The sequence below is a fragment of the Atractosteus spatula genome, chromosome 27 (assembly GCF_055471065.1).
Source record: "Atractosteus spatula isolate fAtrSpa1 chromosome 27, fAtrSpa1.hap1, whole genome shotgun sequence".
In the NCBI taxonomy this organism is placed as follows: Eukaryota; Metazoa; Chordata; class Actinopteri; order Semionotiformes; family Lepisosteidae; genus Atractosteus; species Atractosteus spatula.
Window position 1 is genome coordinate 13,957,206 of NC_142732.1, and position 24,004 is coordinate 13,981,209.

At 40.1% G+C, this 24,004-nt stretch overlaps 1 protein-coding gene across 1 annotated transcript; it reads left to right on the forward strand.

Annotated features, from left to right (window-relative positions):
• The first annotated feature begins 14,676 nt into the window (after positions 1–14,676).
• Positions 14,677–23,863, forward strand: LOC148814470 (uncharacterized). Its single transcript, XM_088906961.1, has 2 exons — positions 14,677–15,479; positions 22,523–23,863. Exons 1-2 carry the CDS (start codon positions 15,092–15,094, stop codon positions 23,809–23,811), a joined length of 1,677 nt encoding a protein of 558 aa, XP_088763087.1. The 5' UTR covers positions 14,677–15,091; the 3' UTR covers positions 23,812–23,863.
• The last annotated feature ends 141 nt before the right edge of the window (positions 23,864–24,004 follow it).

Below are 24,004 nucleotides of genomic sequence, written 5' to 3' on the forward strand. Positions count from 1 at the left end.
GCAAGTTAAAGCAATTCCATTGAGGAGCTGGGCACGATAATTGTTTTGTTCAAACAAAAACTAAAAATAAGATACAATCTACAGACATTCACAACATTGACATATCTTAAAACATTTACATATATTGTTAAATTATTACTTAAAATATATACTTTAAGTTACTGAAACAGCCCATTAATAAAATTGTTGCAGTTTTGTTCTTGTTTGGAGGCAGGGATATTCTGACAACAATTGATTTAAAGACGATCTGTCAAAGTGCAATGAAATACAATATTGTTGTTGTTATTGTTGTTTTTATCCTGTAAAGCGCTTTGAGAAGCCACCTTTAAAGGCGCTATATAAAATAAAGTTTATTATTATTACTATTATTAATTTGCTGGACAGAGAGGTGAACATTATTATGCAGAAGACAAAGATAACAATTTACATTGCATTGTCAGATTGTGAATCAATAAAGGCATTAAATTAAACACGATTTTGTGATTTAAATGGAAATGGGGGTCACAGGAACTCTTAATCTCTTAGTATTGACACTCATTCAATTGTGGTTCTTTTGGTTTCACTGAGGGCTTCTCAGATACTGTAGTTGGGCATTCAGGTCAATTGCCAGGCGAAAGGATTAGTGAATATATTTGGTTAAAGCAAGTCAGTTTGTTGTGACACATAAAAGACATATTGTGGCATTACTTAATATACTGTAGGGAGGACACAGTGACTCAGACACCTGTTGAATGAAAAAGGGCACTTTAATTTTCTGTACAGCTTGTACAGCACCCAGACAAACGCAAACGCATTTTTTAAAAAAAATGCTTTTATTCATTTATTCATTGAGTGTGTCAATTATGTTGTTAACTTGCAGTTTTATAGAATACAATTGTGAATAATAAGCAAAATAATATCTGAGTGGTAGAACTGTCAGTGTGCATTGGCTGCAAAGATACTAGCAAAGGTTAATTGCACTATAAACTACATAAAGAAATGTAAAATAGTCTTCTTTAGGTGTGAGGGCAGGGGTGGATGGCAGCAGGAATAAACAGCAAATCACAGGAGAACAAAGGGCAGGGCAGGTGAGAAGAGTATCCAAACAGTGAGTGATCAGAAAGTCAAGGAAGGAAACAATTATTACGCCCTGCTTTTCAATGGAATTGCTTTAACTTGCTAATGCGTCTAACACATTTCCTGGCGTATTGTGTTGAAGAAGATGGGAGTGTCTTTCCCAGGTATTAGCTCATCAGTATAGTACACGTTTATCTGTACCATACTGTATGTCGGTACAGACAACTAGCTGCACTACTGTATAGCTTTGGTAAGGAGACGGACTATGTCCAATATCACGAAGACTCTCTCACACCAAATAATGAAGATGAAAAGAAACGGGAAGTCAACATGAGACATTGTACAGCATTTGGCTTCCATGGACATCTTTGTCTGTGAAAGCACAGTGAGATGACATTATAAAGGGGAGAGGAGGCAAAGAGAATGTAAACCAAGAACGATTCAAAGGTAAATAACTTTCTAAAAATACTTTTATTACATGTAAATACAACTACATACATTATTTTTTATAACTAACTAACTGTTAATCTCTTTTTTTTCAAGTCCTATTGTGCGAGCCATCGACAGACTGACTGATGAAAATCGTGAATTCTTCGAGGAAGTCGTGGTGAAACAGCAAGCCGCCCCATATATCAGGGAGCACTTTGGATCAAGACATCGTTTCTTTCAAGACAACGATCCGAAACACACAGCAGCAAGGGCGAGGCTTACAGCAGAAGGAGTGAACTGCATGAAAACTCCAGCTGAATCTCCAATAGAGATGATATGGCATTTGCTGAAAGACTATATTCAGAAAACTGCTAACCCCAGCACAAAGCAAAAACTGATCAATGCAATTTACAAGTTCTGGGAGGAAGAAGTGACAGAACAAAATTGCGACAATTTTATTAACAGGCTGTTTCGTGTTCTTCCTAGGATTGTTGAGAGGGGTGGCATTCGGGAATGTGAGTTATGTGAGTCAGATTATTAATGAATAAAAGCATTTTATTAAAAACGCGTTTGCGTTTGTCTGGGTTCTGTACCAGCTGTACAGAAAATTAAAGTGCCCTTTTTCATTCAACGGGTGTCTGAGTCGCTGTGTCCTCCCTACAGTATACAGATGCAGCCATTCAAAATGAGCGGTAAAAACCCGCGGTACAGTAACCAACCCGCAGGGCACCGTAGGGCACCGCGGTAAGTGATTGGCTGGCCAAAATGACCGACAGGGGCACTCGTGGTGCATTGGTTGGTAGTGAAAAGATTTAATAATTTAATGTCTTTACTGTGCACATTTCAATCTGCTTAGTTTTGAATATTTATATGGAATTTTACCACTAAAGGGAAATTTTAGTAGCTGAGCATAAAAAGAAGAGGAGCATAACGCATCTGAAGGTCATAAATGATATTAATTTAGGAACATAAACATTACTGTATGTACATAAACTGTACTGTGTATGGCTGGTCTTGATAGTTTAAAGAAAAAATACACACCAGTCTTCCATTTCTCCCTAAACATTTTAAGCATGAAAGTTTTATGAAACGGTACCCAAATATGTGATTGCTGTATAGAATGAATTTTAATTTTTAAAAATTATTTAACACGAAAATTAAGCTGTTTACATCTTCCGCCTGAGAACAGTCACCCGTTGCTACCCAACGCAGAAACACAGCCACTAACTAGCAAAGAGAGGACATTAGCTAGCCAATATGATAAAGAAATAAATGATTATTTTGTTTATTTCTTTTGCACATTTATTTGAACATTTCCATCGATTGTACAAGCACTTGGAAACTGTCCAATCCCTAGTTCATCAAGCATTTACCGGTCTGGTGCCGGTCTGTGTCTTCTAGGATATAATGCCAGCGAACTCTTGTTTTTATGTCCACTATAACTACGCTGGGCAAACGTTCCGAGGTCAAATTCTTCCAGCACGGGGGTACCTTTAAAGCGGAGACGACGGCACCGAAATTTTTTGACGCGCCTTCTCTTTAAAGCCCTGGCCAAATATGAAGACAGTACGTACAGTTATAATTCAAACGGAATTAAAAACTACACATCCCAGTTACCATGGTGGTGCTTGTGATCATTGCGTTTAACCAACGAAACAGGGCGAAAAATCAGTCACATGACTTTGGGGCAGAGTTTCAAAAGCTTAACCTATCAGCAACAAAGCGAAATTTACACGATAGGCTACCTCAAACTGTCAGTTACACGACTGTGTATGTCGCTTAAGCCACTCCTATTTGGCATTTTAGTTATGGAGGCGAGAAGACGCCCCCCCCCCCCCATCCTCTGGGTGTCTGATTTGCCGCCATCTTTAACTGTTCGGTGTCCGAATCGGAGTAGCTACGTGTACGAAATAAAGTTAATTCCAACTACAAAACATATATTTTTGTGGTAAGAGGGCGCAAAACATCAGTATTTACTGCTATTAATTACTGTACGATTTATAGTTGAAATCTGAGCCTAGATATAAAGTTAGATATAAAGTTAAAATCTCGACAAAGCAATGTAGGAAATACAGAGAAAATAAATCCTTTCTGACAACTAAAATCAGTTTCGATCAAGGTCTCTAAAACGAACAAGAAAAAGAGGATTTTCGGAGGGCAATTACGCTGTGTTTATATAGAATAACTGATTTATGAGCAATCTAATTTCTTGCTCGTTTAAAACAGTGAAATGTCAGCTGCAAAAGATCGCACCAGAAACAGCACTCTCTCTGCCTGTCATAGACGTTCAGGAAAGGCTGAATGAAGTCATGTCAAGTACAATAATTCGGTGATCAATAATAACAGTTGTAGGACAGTATATAAGGAGGATAAGGATTTTGAAGTTGACTCGAAATCTGATAGGTAACCAGTGCAAGGACTTGAAAACAGGTGTAATGCATCCCTGATAGGATTCTTGCTGTCATATTCTGAACATATTGAAGATTGCTCAGTGTGGATTTAATTTCCCCAGTGAACAGGATGTGCATTTATTAATTCTAGAAAAAAAGCCTTTCTTGATTTCTCTAGTTCCCTTTAAAATAAACTATTATTCCACAATGCAGAGTATTACATGGCCAGTATTTACACATGATATTTGTGATTTAAAGAAATTAACACAAGCAGCTTTTGGAGATTTAAGTGTTGGCTGAGTTATTGCAGGATAAAAGACTAGAGATGTTGGCAAGAAGAAGATAATTTGGGGAAAGCTGAGGAATACACTTATAACAAGAACACTTCCTAATGGGGTTAGGCATACTTTTGATGAAGATGATGAAGTTAACAGACTATATGTTTACATAGATACTGAAATAAGGATTGTATTTTAGATTATGTGTAGTTGCTGGCATTGAACTGTGTGTTGGATGAATTGAAGGAATGGGCAAACATAGCTGATGCGGATCCACAGAGCCAGCATATTAAGATGTTTATAATTAGAGGCAATTGTTTAAATAACTAGGTATGGATACTGATGTGCAAGAGAGGTGGAAAGGCTGTTTCCTTAAGCCAGCACTATAAAATATTTTATTCTCAGTGAGATGCTGCCATTTCATCGTGGGTTTCTAACACTGTGTATAGTTCCATCCACACAGTGCCTTTACTTCCATCCATTTCTAATCTCTTTATCCAGTACAGAGGATTTGGAGCCTATCCCAGTAAGCAACGGACACAAGGCAGAATACACCCTGGACATAGCGCCAGTCCATCACAGGACAGACAGACACAAACACACACACACACCAGGGCCAGTTTTCCCATAAACCAATTAACTTACCAGTATGTTTTGGAGTGCGAGAGGAAGTCATATCACACATATGGAGAAAAACCATGTAACCCAGAGAGAACATGTAAACCCCACACACACAGGATGGCAGGAATTGAACCTAGGACCCCAGTGCTGCAAGATAGCAATGCTAACCACTTCGCCACCATTATAAATGGATGGATATCTTAGTTATCTTTCTAGTTCACAGGTTTGCATGCATAATTTAATTTTGAAAGCCACTGAGACATCAGGTACTACTGTTGTATTTATGAAAAAGAAACAAAACAAAAAACATACTAACAACTGTGCCATCCTACTCCTTAGTTAATACATTTTATTATTCATAAACAGTTAACGTTGTTAGCAAAATATTTTGAATTATATTTAACCCTATTTTTTCTTTAGTTTTGTATTTAACTTATTATATGATAGTCAGACTTAATGTATATTTGAACAATGAAAATATATTTTTACAAGATGCGGGGGAAAGTGCAACAGCTCATTACAGTGCTAAATTTAATATTATTGATTGCTAATAGTTTATGCTAACACCTAACTTTCTTAATTAGATGTATTTTAAACAGTGAACTAAGTGTAACATACTATTCAGAAATACAATCGAAAATAGTTTTGTGGTGTTTGTATGGATGAAACGTTTCTAAAATGTATAACGTAACAAAATTAAAGACGATTAAAATCTGTAATCTTTCCACTTGTAATGTCATTAGACAGAACAACACGTTTCTGGTTTGTTTTAATTAGTATTAGTTAGTAGTTAGTAGTTTTAATTTAATTAGTATTGCAATTCGCACTGATTCCCTTGCGAAGATATGGACTTAAGAATATTCGTGCCTGGTCAAAAAGTGGCATTAAGCACTTAAAATTAATATGGTTAATAATAGTAAACTGTAACATGCTGTAACAAGATCGGTTAAACTGTGAAGAAAATGCTTTCAGAGAAAATGTTTCAGGTGTGAAGAACATAGATCTCCAATGCAATTTCAACCAAACCTGTTCCCACACACCCTGCCCCCACTACCATTAGAATATACACAAAGCACTCAAATCTTTCGAGCTAATGATCAGGTGACCCGAGAGAGAGCGAGAGAAACACCAAGGGGTGCGGAACCAGGGAACTATTTACATGGAAAACGGGCGATCTCCCCAGACTGTCCGCCCGTTTCACTGTTACCTGGATACCTCTTTATTTAGAACTCACTAACACTGATTTTTAGTTTAGAAGGATTCAAGTAGGGTTTTAGATGAAAGGCAGCGACCTTAATCAAGCCCAAATCATAATTGAACCCATTCAGAGCCTACATTACATTTTAGCGTTTCATTCTGAGCAGAAGACCCTCACACCTGAAGAAGGCTTGCGTTTTCTCTCTTCTCTTTTAAGCATGTGTACAATGTGTAATACAATTACAATGTGTAATTACAATGCTGTAATACAATTTGAATCGTATGAGGGTGGGGGGGGGGGGGGGGTGTATTTCGCTGGAAATCTCGCCTGCTTCTACTTTACGAGTACAACCCCCTCTCTGCCGGAGTGCTGGCTGTGACGAATTAAACCGGTTTCACAGGTTTCAATCACAGACCATGTGACATGGGAGTCAGGAAACTAACACACAGCGCCACCGGATTTGATAACGCTATAAAAACGCTATAAAATAATGTGACTAGGCACAGAACAAGTTTACAGCACAGTACAATAATAAATGCTGACCATGACTTTAAAAGCATAAATTGCCTTACACTCAATTTAAACACAAGCTGTCTTTAGCCCTCTAAGCTGGTTCATACAGAAATGTAGAGATCCAGGCTCAGAACACACAGCTTCATTAGCGAATACATATGCAGGACAACTACAGAAGACGTTTTACAGAGGATGGATTTTTAGAAACATCCCATCAGTGACATCACTGAAGTCAACTCCTAGGTACTCGTGTGGATAGTTTCACAAGAATCAGACAAAGGTTAAAGCATCGCTTGTTCTAGATAAAACTGCAAAAAAAAACCAACAACCCATAATGTACTTCTTTGCGGCTCTGTTTGCCCAAATCATATATTCACAACGTGAAATCTAGAAAATAATATTACGTAACCAAAATCCGCAATATGGAAACAGAACCTGTGTAATTGTTGATAGATGATGTACTCATAACATTTTTTCAAGACGAACTACAACATTTAAAAAATGATGTACTTGATATCTCTAATCAATCCACGGGTCCCAGCACAAAACGAAACTAAAACGCATACCGTTTCGCGCTTCTTATTAGTTGCTCAAAAGTAATTTGACCGTATGAAATGCATAATATAAACCTAGAAACATATACGTGAGCAGTACTTAAGCACTGTAGTATCGGTGTTAAGACATACCTCTCAAATACTGTAAATCAAGTTAAAAATATCTCAAGACCGATTCTGGTCATAATGAAACCATGTTTCGTGTATGTTTTCTTTAAAGTACCGAGACCAGCCATATACTGTATGTTTATGTTCCAAAATTAATATCGTTTATGGCCTTCACACGCTTTGCAGTATGCTCCTATTCTTTTTATGCTCAGCTACTAAGATTTCCCTTCAGTGGTAAAATTAGATATGAATATTCAATACTTAAACGGGCACAGTTAAGACATTAAATATACATACTGTATACAGTACAGTTTGCATACGGTAATATGTTTATGTTCCTAAATCAATCTCTTTTATGAGCATGTGAAAGGCATGGTGAATCGATTCTCAAAAATTACTGTACTTTGCATGATTGGAAACAAATGCGTGATTGCGAAATGCTGTGGTGTTACTTTTACAAAGACGGTCAATGAAAAAAAGAATATTGAGCAGGACAATACTTTGAGTTTACACTTACAGCTTGTCCAAGGTCATTCATTATTAATACTATTAGTAATATCTTCGTTAAAGACTTTGATGGCCACAGCTCAAACATGAGAGGTTGAGCTTTATTAGCTCCACCTTGCGGAAATTCCGGATACTATTATTTTGCTTGTCGTATTATAGGAGAATTTACGGTAACTCGCGGTATTTACCGGTAGCTTGCGGTAGACTGCGTACAGCATACTGCAAAATAATGCGGTATCGCCCACGCATTTTGAATGGCTGCATCTGTATATAATAATGCCACAATATGTCTTTTATGTATCGCAACAAACTGACTTGCTTTAACAAAGTATATTCACTAATCCTTTCGCATGGCAATTGACCTGAATGCCCAACTACAGTATCTGAGAAGCCCTCAGTGAAACCAAAAGAACCACAATTGAACGAGTGTCAATACTAAGAGATTAAGAGTTCCTGTGACCCCCATTTCCATTTAAATCGCAAAATCGTGTTTAATTAAATGTCTTTATTGATTCACAATCTGACAATGCAACGTAAATCGTTATCTTTGTCTTCTGCATAATAATGTTCACCTCTCTGTCCAGCAAATTAATAATAGTAATAATAATAAACTTTATTTTATATAGCGCCTTTAAAGGTGGCTTCTCAAAGCACTTTACAGGATAAAAACAACAATAACAACAACAATATTGTATTTCATTGCACTTTGACAGATCATCTTTAAATCAATTGTTGTCAGAATATCAGCGCCTCCAAAAACCCCTTTCTTTTTTTTGCTTACAGTAGTACTTCTCGCGTTAAGAAAGTTAGGTGTGAGCATAAACTATTAGTCATCAATAATATTAAATTTAGCAATGTAATAAATTGTGCTAATAATAAATTCTATTCTACTCTGAGAATGTGTGGGGGGGGGGGGGGGGAAATGCCCGTGGTCTTTTCAATTATAAACTTGTGATAACAAAAACTACAGTATGCTTAAGAGTTGTTCAACCGTTTTTTTTTTTCAGTTCAGCCAGCGGACTGATCACAGATCAGTCCCAGTGTGTGAGATCTTGCTGTTTGATCTGTGCTTGATCTTTGATCGGAGTTTTAATAGAGTGCTTATCTCTGTAAATATATTAATATCGAGTGGTATTAAATGCAACTTTTTTGTATAAAGCTGTATTTATTTAATACCACTTGATAGTTATATTTATTGAGATAAGAATTCAAGTTGATACTGTTTAGATTGTCTCCTTCGTGCCACACGGCCTGAGGTGACCTGGGAAAGGGCCCCCCTTCCGCTGAGTAGGTCGCAGTGGGGTAGCCCTGATAAGGGCTGTGGCCAGTGGTGGTGCTGAGGGGTCATCCCGGCCCCTGGCAGCTGCTGCTCACCCCCAAAAGACGCTTTAGGGGGTCACTCGGCTGCTGGGGGATCCGGCGCTTCTCAGAGTCCGACATAATCTGCCATTCACTGTCCATCCTCCTGCTTCTGACACCAATGTAATGAATTTGGGTTCGGTGAGGACGAACACAGAGACTCAGACTTGTGGAGTTAAAAATTATGCTTTATTTCTTCTCCGTCACCACCCACCTGCAGCACTCCAGTGCCCAGACAAAAGAGAGACACACAAGACAAGCCTGCCAAGAGCGCGAGTGAGCCAGAGCGCGAGCCCGAGAGAGAGCGAGAGAGAGAGAAAAGAGAGAGAGTAACACCAAGGGGTGTGGAACCAGGAAACTATTTACATGGAAAAGTTACATGGGCAATCTCCCCAGACTGTACGCACATTTCACTGTTACCTGGATACCTTTTTATCCAGGTAACAGTTTCACAACTCACCCTCCCCTCTGCCTATCTGCCTTTTTTTAACCCTTCTGTGCCCGGACTGCAGTGGGTAAGATATTTTTTCCAAGAAAAAACAGAGAAATTAAAAAAAAGAGAAATTTCACCAGAGCCTCTTCTCTACTTGTGTCTAATTTTTAGTTTAGAAGGATTCAAGCAGGATTTCAGATGAAAGGCAGTGACCTCAATCAAGCCCAAATCATAGTTGAACCTGTTCAGAGCCTACATTACATATTAAACTCCATTAATATAAGTATCGAGTGGTATTAAATAAATACAGCTTTTTAGTATAGATTACACTTTTCTAAAATGTATTTAAAAAATAAAAACAATTACAATCTAATCTTTCCACGTTTGATCCCAAGATCCCATGAAAAATAAATCTAAATGGGGAGAAAGCTATGCTGAAAGTTTATTAAGATGCTTAGAAGACAAAGACAACGATTTACGTTGCATTTGTCTGATTGTGAATCAAAAAAGACATTTAATTAAACACACGTTTGTGATTTAAATCAAAATGGGGGTAACGGGGACTCTCTCTCTCTTATTATCAACACTAGTTCAATTGTGGTTCTTTTTGCTTCACGGAGGGCTTCTCAGATACTGTAGATGGGTATTCAGGTAGATTGCCAGGCGAAATAAAAACAGGTTTCGATAGTTAATAACCACTTTTTATGCGCGAAACACGGGTGATTTGTCTTCCTCCTGATCAGCTGAGAAATCTGTGTACGCTGTAAGGTTTTTACTTCTTAAATAAACGTTTAAAATACACGTTTCAAATAGAAAAAAAATCATATTCTTGTTGTCTTCCTGTATGTAGAACAGATCAGCAGGTCTTTTTTCCCCAATCAGAGGGGTGTCAGATGGTGTCAGCCAATCACCATTCTGAAGCCGTGCCATAATCTCTGGTATACGCACACCCCAGAATTTTGAGTTTTTACTGTGTGCTAAAGAAATTTTAAAGACTACTTCTTAGCGTAGATAAGAAAGCTTAGATAAAAAAGCTTGGATTCTCATGTATCTGATACACATATCTTTTTCTGCAGTCTTTGTTGCGCTCCTTCTGGTATTTTGAGCTCTTGTTGAATGATAACATGATAACGCATGATAACGCATAGTTTAAATCATTTTCATTCTTAGAAATTACGAAATGCTCGGTTAAAAGCAAGGGAGATTATGTCTGTTATAGTGGACATAAAAACAAGAGTTTGCTGCGGCGTTATTGGAAACCCAATTTTAACAACAAATCACCGGGGTTATATCCTAGAAGACACAGACCAGCGCCAGTGGGAGCATGCCCGGAGCGTCAAAGAAAATGCCTGACGAACTAGGGATTGGACAGTTTCCAAGTGCTTGTACAATCGATGGAAATGTTCAAATAAATGTGCTAAAGAAATAAACAAAAAAAGTCATTTATTCCTTTATCATATTGGCTAGCTAATGTCCTCTCTTTGCTAGTTACTTGTGGCTATGTTTCTGTGTTTCATAGCAACGAGGGACTATATTCTCAGGCGGAGGAACGTAAACAGCTTAATTTTCGTGTTAAATACATTTTTAAATTAAAATTCATTCTATACAGCAATCGCATATTTGGGGACAGTTTCATAAAACTTTGATGCTTAAAATGTTTAGGGAGAAATGGAAGAGTGGTGTGTATTTTTTCATTAAACTACCAAGACCAGCCATATACAGTACAGTTTACATACAGTAATATGTTTATGTTCCTAAATTAATATCGTTTATGACCTTCAGATGCCTTATGCTCCTTTTCTTTTTATGCTCAGCTATTAAAATTTCCTTTTAGTTGTAAAATTCCATATAAATATTCAATACTAAGCGGATCAAAACATTATTTTACAGTAAAGACATTAAATGATTAAATCTTTCCACGACAGACCAACGCACCACGAGTGCCCCTGTCGGTCATTTTAACCAGCCTATCACTTACCGCGCTTTGACGCGTTATGACGCGCTAAGAAGAAGGGAAATGCCCGCAGTACGGGTTTGTACCGCTCACTTCGAATGGCTGCATCTGTATTCAAGTGCAGGACGTGAGGGTTTTATTTTGTTCATTTTGTTTTGCTCTGCTTTACTTTGTTTTGCTTTCCATCGCTTTCGTAAGAGTGTAAATAAAAAGGCGATTCCTGCTTCTAACACTAATGTAAGAGCTATTTCAAGTGTGGCATGGTTCGGCTTCTAAAATGCTTGTAGACATTTCTCTGTTGTTGATTCTTTTTTTCTGTATAACAAAGTGCCATTTTCCTGTCCGGACGCGGAGACTTTATCATTCCCACATTAAGCCACCCTTAAGTATTCTGAGGCATGTCTGTCTGCAAGGCTTGAATTTTGTAAACGTTTTTTTTTCAACAGAGAACGACTTTGAAAAAGGTTTCCGCTGCCGCCTCCCAATCCATGTAAGATTGTAGCAAGAACGCAGCTGCAGCGGCGCTTGCTGTAGTCGTGGCCAAGTGCTTGAGGCGATGGACTAGAAATCCCTTGGGGTCTCCCCGTGTAGGTTCGAATACTGCCGACTATGGTGTCCTCCTCACATCGTTGTGTGCCGGCGCAACGAAAGAAAAGCGCCGTTCTGCTTTTCCTGCTCGTTTTAAAACGCGAAATTGCTTGTACCCGCTGCCTTGGAAGTAAATTCTTCAGCATCCGTGAACGGCATTTCGCAGCTGGAAGCAGATGACGACGTTTTTTGCGTTCGCGTGTCTTGTGCCCCTCTTCCGGCCTTTGAAAATCGAATTCATATAGCTCAAAGATCCCACTCCATAGGTGCTTTGCTTACAACTTAAAGTCAAAAGCCGAAAGTCTCCGAAACCAAATTTAGATAGCAGAATATTCTCTCTTCTCCTAAAGCTCCATTGGGACCCAATATCCAGCACAGAGCAAAAAAAAAGGAAATGTCTTAGTATTTCACCTTACCCTTTTTGATTTGTTCGCTACACGACCTGCATGGAGTTGTTCACACCATTCTTGACAGTTTAGGGAGTCCAGACAAGGAAGAACTAGTACTAAGAGGGAAAGGGAGAGGTGAGCTTAGGAGGTGGAAAAGATGCTAATACGGAACGATGTTACCGGGGAACTGGGGGTTTAAATCGTGACGGAAGGGTTATGTAAGGGAAATTGGATAATGAGGGGTTAATTAAGACCAGCTGAAGCCGTAACACTTATGGTACTTTATGGAGCTTATTTGTACAGTGAGCTGATATTTTGGAAACCAAAAGGTTAAAGAGCCACATTCCTGTACAGGCAATCAAACCCAGCCTGTATGGGTAAAAACTAGGATTTCTAACCACTGTACCACACGGGGCATTGTTATTCTGTGCGTGATGCAAGCAAACTGTAATCCCTGTCTTTATAACGTGCTTGTTAGAGAGCTAGCTGGCACCCAGAGCACTGCAGAGTCTATTTAATGAAACTCAGTTGATGTACAACGTCAGGACTTATCAGATCCTTGGGTCACAATGAGATCACCGAGGTGTCCATGTTGGCACGGCATAGCAGAGGTAGCTCATCGTGATCGTATAGTGGTCAGGACTTTGCTTTGCGGCCACAACAACCCCAGTTTGAATCTGCATCATGGAAAGAGATGAACATAGTTTATATGCCCCTTCTGATATTTGTTTGAATGAAGGAGCATATAAAGCTAATCGTGTACTGCAAAGTAGTATTAAATTGGTGTGCTGTCCCATATAAGTGATTTGAATGAGCACTGCCTGAGCTTGTTGTTGATCAACTGGAGACCAAACTGGTCTCTTTAGCAGAGAAAATGTAGCTAAATGTTATATCTTTAACCTTGTTTGTCAGACAGCGGGCTGTCCAAACTAATTTCCAATGAATATTTTCACATGTTGAATTCCAGAAGGATATGCAGGGAGGAATAAGCAGAGGTTACACAGATGTGATTGATATTGCATTTCTTATATTTCATTTCCACACCATCCAAGAACAAATTAACTGTAAAATCAGGAAGGTCAGTACTGAAACTGTCACTTTCTCACAGATAACATCAGACACTATGGCATATTCCTGAAGGGTAACTGGAATCTGGAGATTTCCAAAAAATCAGTGCATTTTAACAACCCATCCTCTTTGTTTAACAATTGTGCCACTAACCAAATCTTATTATAGCATGTCTGACAGAATATACTTTTATATTTGTACTTTTATTTTTATTTTGCACTTGATGTCTTTGTTAGCTTTTCTATTTCTTTAGGATTTTTTTATTTTCATAATTTGTTGGTGTTCCTGTGCTGATTGTGTATCGCAAAACATAAGAGATTAACTGGTGATTACATCTGACACTTGTATGTAGTCTTGGATACTTCAATTTAATTGTATTTTAAACTTGTTAAACATATTTTGAACAATACCCTGCAACTTACAATTGGCAACCCACTGAAGCTAAGTAGGTGCGAGCCTGGTCAGTACTTGGATGGGAGACCTCCTGGGAAAAACGAAGGTTGCTGCTAGAAGAGGTGTTAGTGAGGCCAGCAGGGGGCGCTCACTCTGCGGTCCATGTGGGTTCTAATGCCCCAGTATAGTGACGGGGACACTATACTGTAAACAAGCGCCGTCTTTCGGATGAGACGTAAAACCAAGGTATTGATTCTTTGTGGTCATTAAAAATCCCAGGGTGTTTCTCGAAAAGAGTAGGGGTGTAACCCTGGCATCCTGGCCAAATTTCCCATGCCTCCTAATAATCCCCCTCTATGGATTGGCTACATTACTTTGTTCTCCTCCCCACCCCACCCCCCCTCCGACGGCAGGCGGAGCGACGCGCCGGTTGAAGTATTCTCGGTCGCATTTAATGGCAACGTCAGCTCAAAGATTTGGTTCAAACCAACAAATGGAGACGGGCATGCCGAGAAGCGGACCCTGCTGATGCGGGATTAACGCTAGGATGATAGAAACATATTTTGAACAAAAGTGGGTGGGAAAGAAATATTCCAGATAAACGTATTTGAACATATTACTTATGTTCTACAATAAACCGCTTCCTTGAAAATATGGTACATAATTATGTCCTTGAAGGTGCAGCATGTGGAAATAAATTTGCAATCATACTTAATTCAGACACGAGCAGTGTAGCTCCTCCTGACTAGGTGGCGCTAGCAGGTAAAGTGAGTGTCAAATCAGGTTAGAGAATATCCTCTTTCTCAGCTCCTCTCTTTGGTTGTTTTGAATTTGCTGCAGGTCCACTGAATGTCGTCATCATGCTGCGCGGAAGGGCAGCCATTTCAGCTCATGGAATGTGATTAGATCGGCTGCATTAGATGAATAGTAAATAATAATAATAACATCACTTTATTAACCCTTTACAATTTCTTGCATTAGGAATTATCTTTTCGCATATCCCAGCTTGCTCTCCATGAGACACACAGACAGGGAGAGAGCCTGGAGTCAGAGCGCAGCGTCTGCCATTGTACGGCGCCCCTGGAGCAGTTGGGGTTAAGGGCCTTGCTCAGGAGCCCAACGGGATAGGATTCCTCTGCCGGCTGCGGGATTTGAACCGGCAACCTTCCAGCCACAGGCGCAGTGTTTTTCAACTGTTGAAAGCGTGACCCTGTTTTGCTGTATATCTGTGCAGTCTGCAGGTCAGCAAGAAGATGGCGAATTGCCTGTTAATTCTGCAAACCGAGCTTCACTCTTTCATGGAGGTTTTGCTCAAATCGATCGTGTATGAAGTGTCAGAAATTTTCCGAAACAAGATGTCTGACTCTGAGGACGATTTTCAAGACAAACTGCGCAGCATCTCCCGGATTCTGGTGAGACGGGCCGTGTATAAAATCACCCAGTGTGTGGAAGACAGTGTCGGAAGTGAAATGGCGCAACTGAAGAAGGAAAACGAGAGCCTGAAGTGGAGATTGCAGTTGTGGGAGAAGGAGTCGGGAACAGGAGGAGATCAGGCGCAGACAGATCATGTTGGACACACGCTTCCCTGTGAAGTCACTGCAGAAATAAAAGCAGAAATGGACACGAAACTGGAGCTGTCAGGTCAGTGTAGTGAGTTGTATGAAGTCAGTGTGTTTAAAAACAGTGTCTTTAACTTCCTAACTGGTGAGAATATAGTGCAGAGTGTAGTGGGAAAGATTTGCGTGATATAGCAACGGGATTTTTTACTGAACTGAACTTTTACTTTTACTGAAACTGAACTCCCGTTGTCCGGTTATGGTGCTGAAAACATCTGTAATACAGTTAAGGGTGGTTCGTTCACACTGACTCATATTTTAGTTTTTAATCGGGCACGTCGTTCAGTAACTGAAACAAAATAAATGAATTAGTACAATGTTTAGACCCTCGCTATAGAAACGCGATCTCTCCGCCAAACGTTTTTCCAGCGCTTTAAGATTTACAAAAGCAAAGAAAAATCTGGAAATATTTTTCCTTGCTGTAAACCATGAATTGTTAAACAAGATTTAAAAAGTCGAGCGTCCACAGATATTTGCAGGCTGCGCTGCATTTCACAAATTTTACATATCTTGTCTTTAACTGCTATAGTAGGTTAAATGGTGTAATTATCATAAATATATAGTGTTATCAATTTATTTATTTTTTCTTAGCATAACCACGTAATGACGTAAAGTCATGGGATTTTGGCATATTGAAAATTGTAATTTCTGAATATGAGCTTTTAACTAGTCCTTCTCTATAACACACCAGCAGCTGAGCTTAAAATCTTCTCGATTTTTCGCTTCTAGATCAAACAGATGCTGGCCCATTTTTAACAGTGTTAACCAACTTTAAGCAACGGAAATGGGCTTCCCGTTCATCTTACTTTTCAAAATAAAGGCTCCGTTAAAACAGTTACAAAAAAAAGGAAAACGTGAAGTTACATTTCTAACAATACAAAAAGTTGAGCATCCTCAAAATTGGGTTTAATGTGATATAAAGTACCACAGTGAATATAAAAGTACTGTTCTTCAGTAATGTTTGCATCCATGCAAGTGTTATTGCTGTTTTTAGATTTCCAGTGCAGTGCTAGACAGGGAAAAGTCTAATTCTTGACTAAATAAAAAATTGTGCTTCTCCAAAAATGTCTGCAATCAATTGTATAGACATATAACTAATAGCAAACCACAATGGTTTAATCAGATTAGTGTCTTTGCAAGTGTTGCTGCTGTTTAAAGACCACTTCCTGTTTTCAGGATCTGACCAGTTACCTGCTGGTCAGGAAGGAGACTTGCGCCTGTCTAGCACTGCACTGCACTCTGCCAGTCTGAACTCTGCACTGTTCCAGTCCCTTTATCCAGTACAGGGTCACGGGAGAGCTGGAGCCTATCTCAGCAGGCAGCTGGTACAAGGCAGGATACACCCTGGATGGGACATCAGTCCATTGCAGACCAGCCACAGACTCACACCCACAGCCTAAAATCACTGTAATAATATTATAAACAACATTCATCATTATGAGTGTCATGGTGGCACAGGTCTCAGCATCGCTGCTTCAAGAGTTGGAGCCCTGGGTTTAATCCCAGGCCTGGGGTGCTCTCTAATTTTTGCATGTTCTCTCCGTGTTCACGTAGGTAAGTGTGTCTGTGTGCCTAGTGATAGACTGGCTTCCCATCCAGGGTGTACCCTGCCATACGACTGTTGCTTGCAGGATGAAGTGAATATCGGGGTGTCTCCAATGCTGTGTACTGGTCTGTCTGGGAGCTATAAAAACACTGGAACCTCCAGGAACCTATGTCTGTGGATTGGGAAGGAACAGTTTTCCCAGGATTGCCTCTTGGTGTTTTTGTGCTGCACTGTCTATCCAGTGTTGTCTGTCCTTATTGATGAGTTGACTGCAAACACTGAAGTGTCCAGTGTTCTCTTTCTGACCTCTTTGGATTAAGCACACAGCAAAATGTATATTAGCCTTCTAGAGAGACAGTCATCTCAGTTAAATTCACTGTATTTGCCGTGAATCAGATGCAGATCATTTGTGAGTTTTGATCTTTGTTTTTGTTTGGGTCTTGAGTTAATATGATGCAGTTTTCAAATTTGAACTTGGACATGGTTATTAAAACACTTTGCTGGTCATTGATGATAATTGCTGCTGTCAGTAGAGGTATGTTATTCCAACAGTGCTGTATGTACAATGGGTATAGAAAGTCACTACCCCCTCTCAAAATGTTCACCTTTTGTTGCCAAAAAGAAGACAAATAAAATCAGACTTATTTACAATTTGTACCTTGCAACATCCAAGTGAAAATAGAAAGCAAAATTTCTGAAAATAAAAAGTACAATAACTGGGTTGGATAAGAGAACACCCCCTGAGTTAATACTTGATGGAAGCACCTTTTTGCTTGACTTTCAGCCTTGAGTCTGTTTGGATACATCTCTACCAACTTTGCACAAGTAGAGGGAGGAATATTTGCCCATTCCTCCCTGCTGAATCGTTCAGGCGCAGTCAAACTGTGTGGTGACCGTTGATGGACTGCTCTCTTCGAGTCATTCTAAATAATAATATAATAATAATAAACTTTATTTTATATAGCGCCTTTAAAGGTGGCTTCTCAAAGCGCTTTACAGGATGACAACAATAAATAAAAAGAATACACAAGATAAAACACAATTACAATATACAGAGGAGACATGGATGGTGGTACTAAGAAAAGCAGAGGGGTGAAGAATGGAATCAGTTAAGTAAAGGCTTTTCTACAAAAAAAGGGTTTTGAGTCTGGATTTGAAGGAGTTTAGAGAAGGTGACTCTCTGATATCCTTGGGGAGAGAGTTCCAGAGCTTGGGGGCATAACAGGAGAAGGCCAGGTCACCCATACAATGTAGACAGGCTTGGGGGACAGTAAGGAGAGCAGAATTAGAAGAGCGAAGGTTGCGAGGTGGGGAATAGGGCGATAATAGTTCAGACAGGTACTGAGGTGCCAAGCCATGCAGAGCCTTATAAGTGAGCATGAGGATTTTAAAGTCTACATGGAATTTAACTGGAAGCCAGTGCAAGGACTCCAGGATAGGAGTAATGTGAACACTTGCACTAGACCTGGTCAGGATTCTGGCTGCTGAATTTAGGACATACTGCAGTTTGTTCAGAGTAGATTTAGATACCCCAGCAAGTAGAGCATTACAGTAGTCAATTCGAGAGAATACAAATGTGTTGATCAGCTTTTCAGCCACAGTTAATGATAGCATAGGGCATAGTCTAGCGATATTTCTAAGGTGAAATAAAGATGTTTTGACAGTATGGTGAACATGTGGGTCGAATGTGAGGGTGATTGCAGGGTGGTTGGCCAGCAGCCATATCACCCTGCAACTCACAACTGGTAACCCACTGAAGCTAAGCTGGTGTGAGCCTGGTCAGTACCTGGATGGGAGACCTCCTGGGAAAAACTAAGGTTGCTACTGGAAGAGGTGTTAAGTGGGGCCAGCAGTGGGCACTCATCCTGCGGTCCATGTGGGTCCTAATGCCCCAGTATAGTGACGGGGACACTATACTGTAAACAGGCACCATCCTTCGGATGAGACGTAAAACCGAGGTCCTGACTCTCTGTGGTATTAAAAATCCCAGGTTGTTTCTCGAAAAGAGTAGGGGTGTAACCCTGGCGTCCTGGCCAAATTTCCCATTGGCCCTTACCAATCATGGCCTCCTAATAATCCCCCTCTATGAATTGGCTACATTGCTTTGCTCCCCTCCCACTGATAGCTGATGTGTGGTGAGTTTTCTGGCGCACTATGGGTGCCGTCGCATCATCCAGGTGGATGCTGCACATTGGTGGTGGTGGAGGATCCCCATTACCTGTAAAGTGCTTTGAGAGGAGTGTCCAGAAAAGCGCTATATAAGTGTAAGCTATTATTATTATTAATGTTAAGCCAGAATTGAATATAACCCCAAGGTTTTTCAATTTTGATTGAAGCTCAAGTACAGAGCCATCTACAGATAGGGTTACAGGACTGGCTTTACGAAGTTGATGGGGGGGTGCCAATATGCATGACTTCAGTCTTGTCGCAGTTAAGATGAAGGAAGTTTTGAGTCATCCAAATTATTATGTCAGAGATGCAATTAGATAGAATAGAGACAGCCACATCAGTGTCAGGTTTGGTATGGATGTATATTTGAGTATCGTTAGCGTAAAAATGAAAGCTGAGGCCATGTGATCTTAAAAGCTGGCCAAGTGGGAACATGTAAATGCTGAAGAGCAAGGGGCCCAGTATTGAGCCCTGAGGAACACCAGACTTAAGACCAATTTCAGACCTTTACCTATTAAGAGAGACAAAGTGACAGCGATCAGTGAGGTAAGATTTGAACCATTTGAGAGCAGTGTCAGAAACTCCAAACACAGTCTCAAGACGAGAAAGTAAGATGTTATGGTCAACAGTGTCAAAAGCAGCACTAAGATCAAGAAGGATGAGTATAGAAAGAAAACCAGAATCAGAAGCTATTAGAAGATCGTTGGTGACTTTGACCAGGGAAGTTTCTGTGCTGTGAAGTTGACGGAAGCCAGATTGGAGGGGTTCGAAAAAGTTGTTTGTCATGAGGTGGTTATATAACTGAAGTGTGACAGCACGTTCTAGAATTTTAGCAAGAAAGGGTAAGTTGGAGATGGGGCGAAAATTGTTAAAATTGTCGAGAGCCATATTTGGCTTTTTTGGTACGGGGGTAATGGCAGCAGTTTTGAGGACCGTTGGTACAATGCCAGTGCTCATGGATTCATGTATAATATTGAGGACAATGGGACAAAGAGAAGAGAAACAGGACTGAAATAAAGAGGTGGGAATGGGATCTAAAATAGATGTGGTGGGTTTCATGTGTGTAACTAGTTTATTGAGGGATGCTGAGTCAAGAAGAGAGAAGCTGGAGAGAAGGGAACCAGAGAAGTTGGATGAGGAGGGAGGAGGTATGGAAATAATATGCGTAGTGGAGAGAATGTGATGCCGTATGTTGTCAATCTTAGAACTAAAGAAATCTAAGAATGTGTTGCGAAGTTGTGATGAGGCAGGTAATGTGATGGGGCAGTTTGGCTTGAGCAGTCTGTTGATGGTGGAGAAAAGATGTCTGGGGTTGTTTTGGTGATTTTCAATGATGTGAGAGAAGTAGGTGGATCTAGCAGACTCTATAGTAACCTTGTATTCAGATAAGTAATCTCTCCAAGCCTGATAATGTACATTTAGGCCAGAAAGACGCCACCTACGCTCAAGTTTGCGAGAGGCTGCCTTCATGGATCGCAGCTGGTCATTGTACCAGGGGGCAGGGCGAGAGAAAGAGATGATTCGAATTTGTAAAGGAGCAAAGGTATCGAGGGTAGATAAAAGAGCACTGTCAAGTAACTGTATTTTGTCCTCTAGAGGGTCAGAGGAAGAGAAACAAGATAAGGAAGACAGAACAGAATTTGCAAACCTTAGGTGATCAATTGATCGCCAGTTGTGGAAGTTTACAGAGCATGGGGGGGAGGTGTTAGAAACAGGTAATTCCAGATTGAAGAGAATGGCTAAGTGGTCAGAGAGGCCTAGATCAAGGGGAGAGCAGTGGGAGACAAAACAGTCATTTGCAATAATTAAATCTAAGGTGTGTCCTTTGTTATGTGTAGGGGTACAAACAAACTGAGTAAGATCAAAGCATCCCAATAGAGAAAGGAAGTCTTTAGCCAGACTGGAAGACCTTGAATCGATGTGTATATTAAAGTCCCCTAGAATTTCGATGATTTTCGATGGGATTTAAGTGGGGGCTCTGACAAGGTCACTCAAGGACATTCACTTTCCTGTCCTTCAGCCACTGTACGGTTGCTTTGGCGGTGTGCTTTGGGTCATCATCATGTTGAAAGGTGAACCATCTTCCCATTTTCAACTTCCTGGATGAAGGCTGCAGGTTTTCTTCAAGAATCTGCCTGTAATTTGCACCATCCATCTTCCCTTCTATCCTGACAAGTGCCCCAGTCCCAGCTGAACAGAAACACCCCCATAACAGGATGCTGCCACCACCGTGCTTTACTGTAGGAATGGTGATCTTTGGATGGTAAGATGTATTGTGTTTTTTTTTCAGACATACCATTTTGTATTGCGGCCAAAGCGTTCGATTTTGGTCTTATTTGGCCACAGAATCTTTAAGGTGCTTTTTAGCAAAACATAAATGAGACTTGATGTGACATTTTTATGGAGTGGCTTTTTTCTTGCCTTCCTTCTATACAGGCCAGATTTGTGGAGCTTTTGTGATATTGTTGTCACATGCACACGAATGGCCAGTCTTTGACATAAATGCCTGTAGCTCCTTCAAAGTTGCCATCGGCCTCCTGGTAGCCTCTCTGATCAGTCTCCTTCTTGCTCGGTAATCCAGTTTGGAGGGACGGCCTGATCTAGTTAAAGTCTGGGCGATGCCATACGTCTTCCACTTCCTAATGATAGTCTTGACTGTGCTCCATGGGATACTTAAAGCCTTTGAAATCTTTTTATACCCATGTCCTGGCTTGTGCCTTTCGACACCTTTATCTCAAAGTTCTTTTGAAAGCACCTTTCCTCCCATAGTCCATTCTTAGCTTTGAAATGCACCTCCAACCAGTAGAATCCTCTAGAAACAGCTGCTTTTATTCTGAACTTATCAAAATCACCACAATTGATCACAGGTGGGAGCCAATTAGTTTGTTGTGTGATCTGTAAGGTGATTGGTTAAACATGAGCAAGTTTACAAATGCAGTTGTAAGGGGGGTGTTCATCTATCCAAATAAGGAATTTTACTGTTGGAATATTAATTACTTTTCAGAATGTTTTAGAATTTTATTTTCACTTGGCTAATGTGGGTTACTTTTTATTTTCAGAGTGTCATACAACAAAAGGTACTAAGTTTGAAAGGGAGTGGTGACTTTCTATACCCACTTTATGTGAAGAAAAGTTGTTAATCCTGAGTGTTATTTTTCAGTGTACATTTTTGTCTGTCTGTAAAAGTAAAAAGTAAATTTTGGGCTGTCTTTAGTACTCTTTACTTCTCCTTCTAAACGGTATAAATCCCTGTATCTTAAAGTTATGTCCTACTTTCTCTGTGCTGTTATTTGCCTTTGAATTCTACTCTCAGTCCATGTTAAAGGTCTTGTGTTCTTGTCCTGTGTTTTCAGGCTCAGAGGCCAGTACTCTCCCTGATGCTAAGGAAAGGGCTGCTCTTGAACAGCAGCACAGTGAGGAGGAATGGAGCTTCAGTCTAATGCAGGAGACAGAGCTCACTGCTGCAGAAAGGAAAGAGAAACTCAGTGAGCAGCACACAGAGAGCAGACAGAGTGTGGAGGATCTGGGTTCTGTGCACATGATAAAGACAGAGCCTGAGAGTGAGACATCTGGACTCTTGGTATCTGATGATGTAAGAGACAGGTTTAATAATCTGGACACTAAAAATATTAAACAAAGCTGTAATGAACTGGACTGCATCTCTGCACATGTGGTCAAAGAAGAACTGGATGAGTTTAAAGTCATAGGGCATGACATGGAGCCCCAGTTGATTGACCCTGCAGAGCAGCAGACTGATGTACCTAATGAAGAGAACAGTACTGAGTTACAGCTTACAGAGGAGAGTCAGTACAGGGAGGAACAACAGGGAGGCCCAGAGGACTTGATAATAATTACGCTTTCTTCTGCAGAAATACAGAGACTGTCGGTGCAATCAAGTCAAATAAAAAGTCACCAGTGCACTCACAAGGGGGAGAGAACATTCAGTTGTACTCTATGTGGGAAGTGTTTCAGTCGCTCAAACCATTTAAAAACTCACCAGCTTATTCACACAGGAGAGAAACCTTTCAGATGCAGTCAGTGTGGGAAGAGTTTTAGTCAGGCAAGTAATCTAGAAAGACACCAGCTTATTCACACAGGAGATAAACCATTTAAATGTAGTCAGTGTGGGAAGAGTTTTAGTTTGGCAAGCAAATTAAAAACCCACCAGCTTGTTCACACAGGAGAGAAACCCTTTAGCTGTATACAGTGTGGGAAGGGTTTTAGTCATTTAAGCAATTTAAAAAGACACCAGCTTGTTCACACAGGAGAGAAACCTTTCAGCTGCAGTCAGTGTGGGAAGAGTTTTAATGGGTTAAGCCCTTTAAAAAGACACCAGCTTGTTCACACAGAAGACAAACCATTTAGCTGCAGTGAGTGTGGGAAGACATTTAATAAGTCAACCCTCTTAAAAAGACACCAGCTTGTTCACACAGGAGAGAAACCCTTCACCTGCAGTCAGTGTGGGAAGAGCTTTAGTCAGGCAGGCAGTCTAAAATCCCACCAGTTTATTCACACAGGAGAGAAGCCTTTCACCTGCAGTCAGTGTGGGAAGAGTTTTAGTCAGGCAAGCAGTTTAAGAACTCACCAACTTGTTCACACAGGAGAGAGACACAGGGTAAGCCAATACACAGAAGGTTATTAATTATTAATGTACAGGAGCTGTACAATGATTTACTAATAAAAAAATCATTAAATCACTCTGTCTCCTTTCTAATCTATTGTGGCATTGCTAGATCATGAATTAAATGATTGCCTTCAGTTTTTAAACTTTTTAGCAAAACTCACAGTCATCTGAATCTGTGCAGGTTTTAGATTTACAACACCCTCAACTTAAA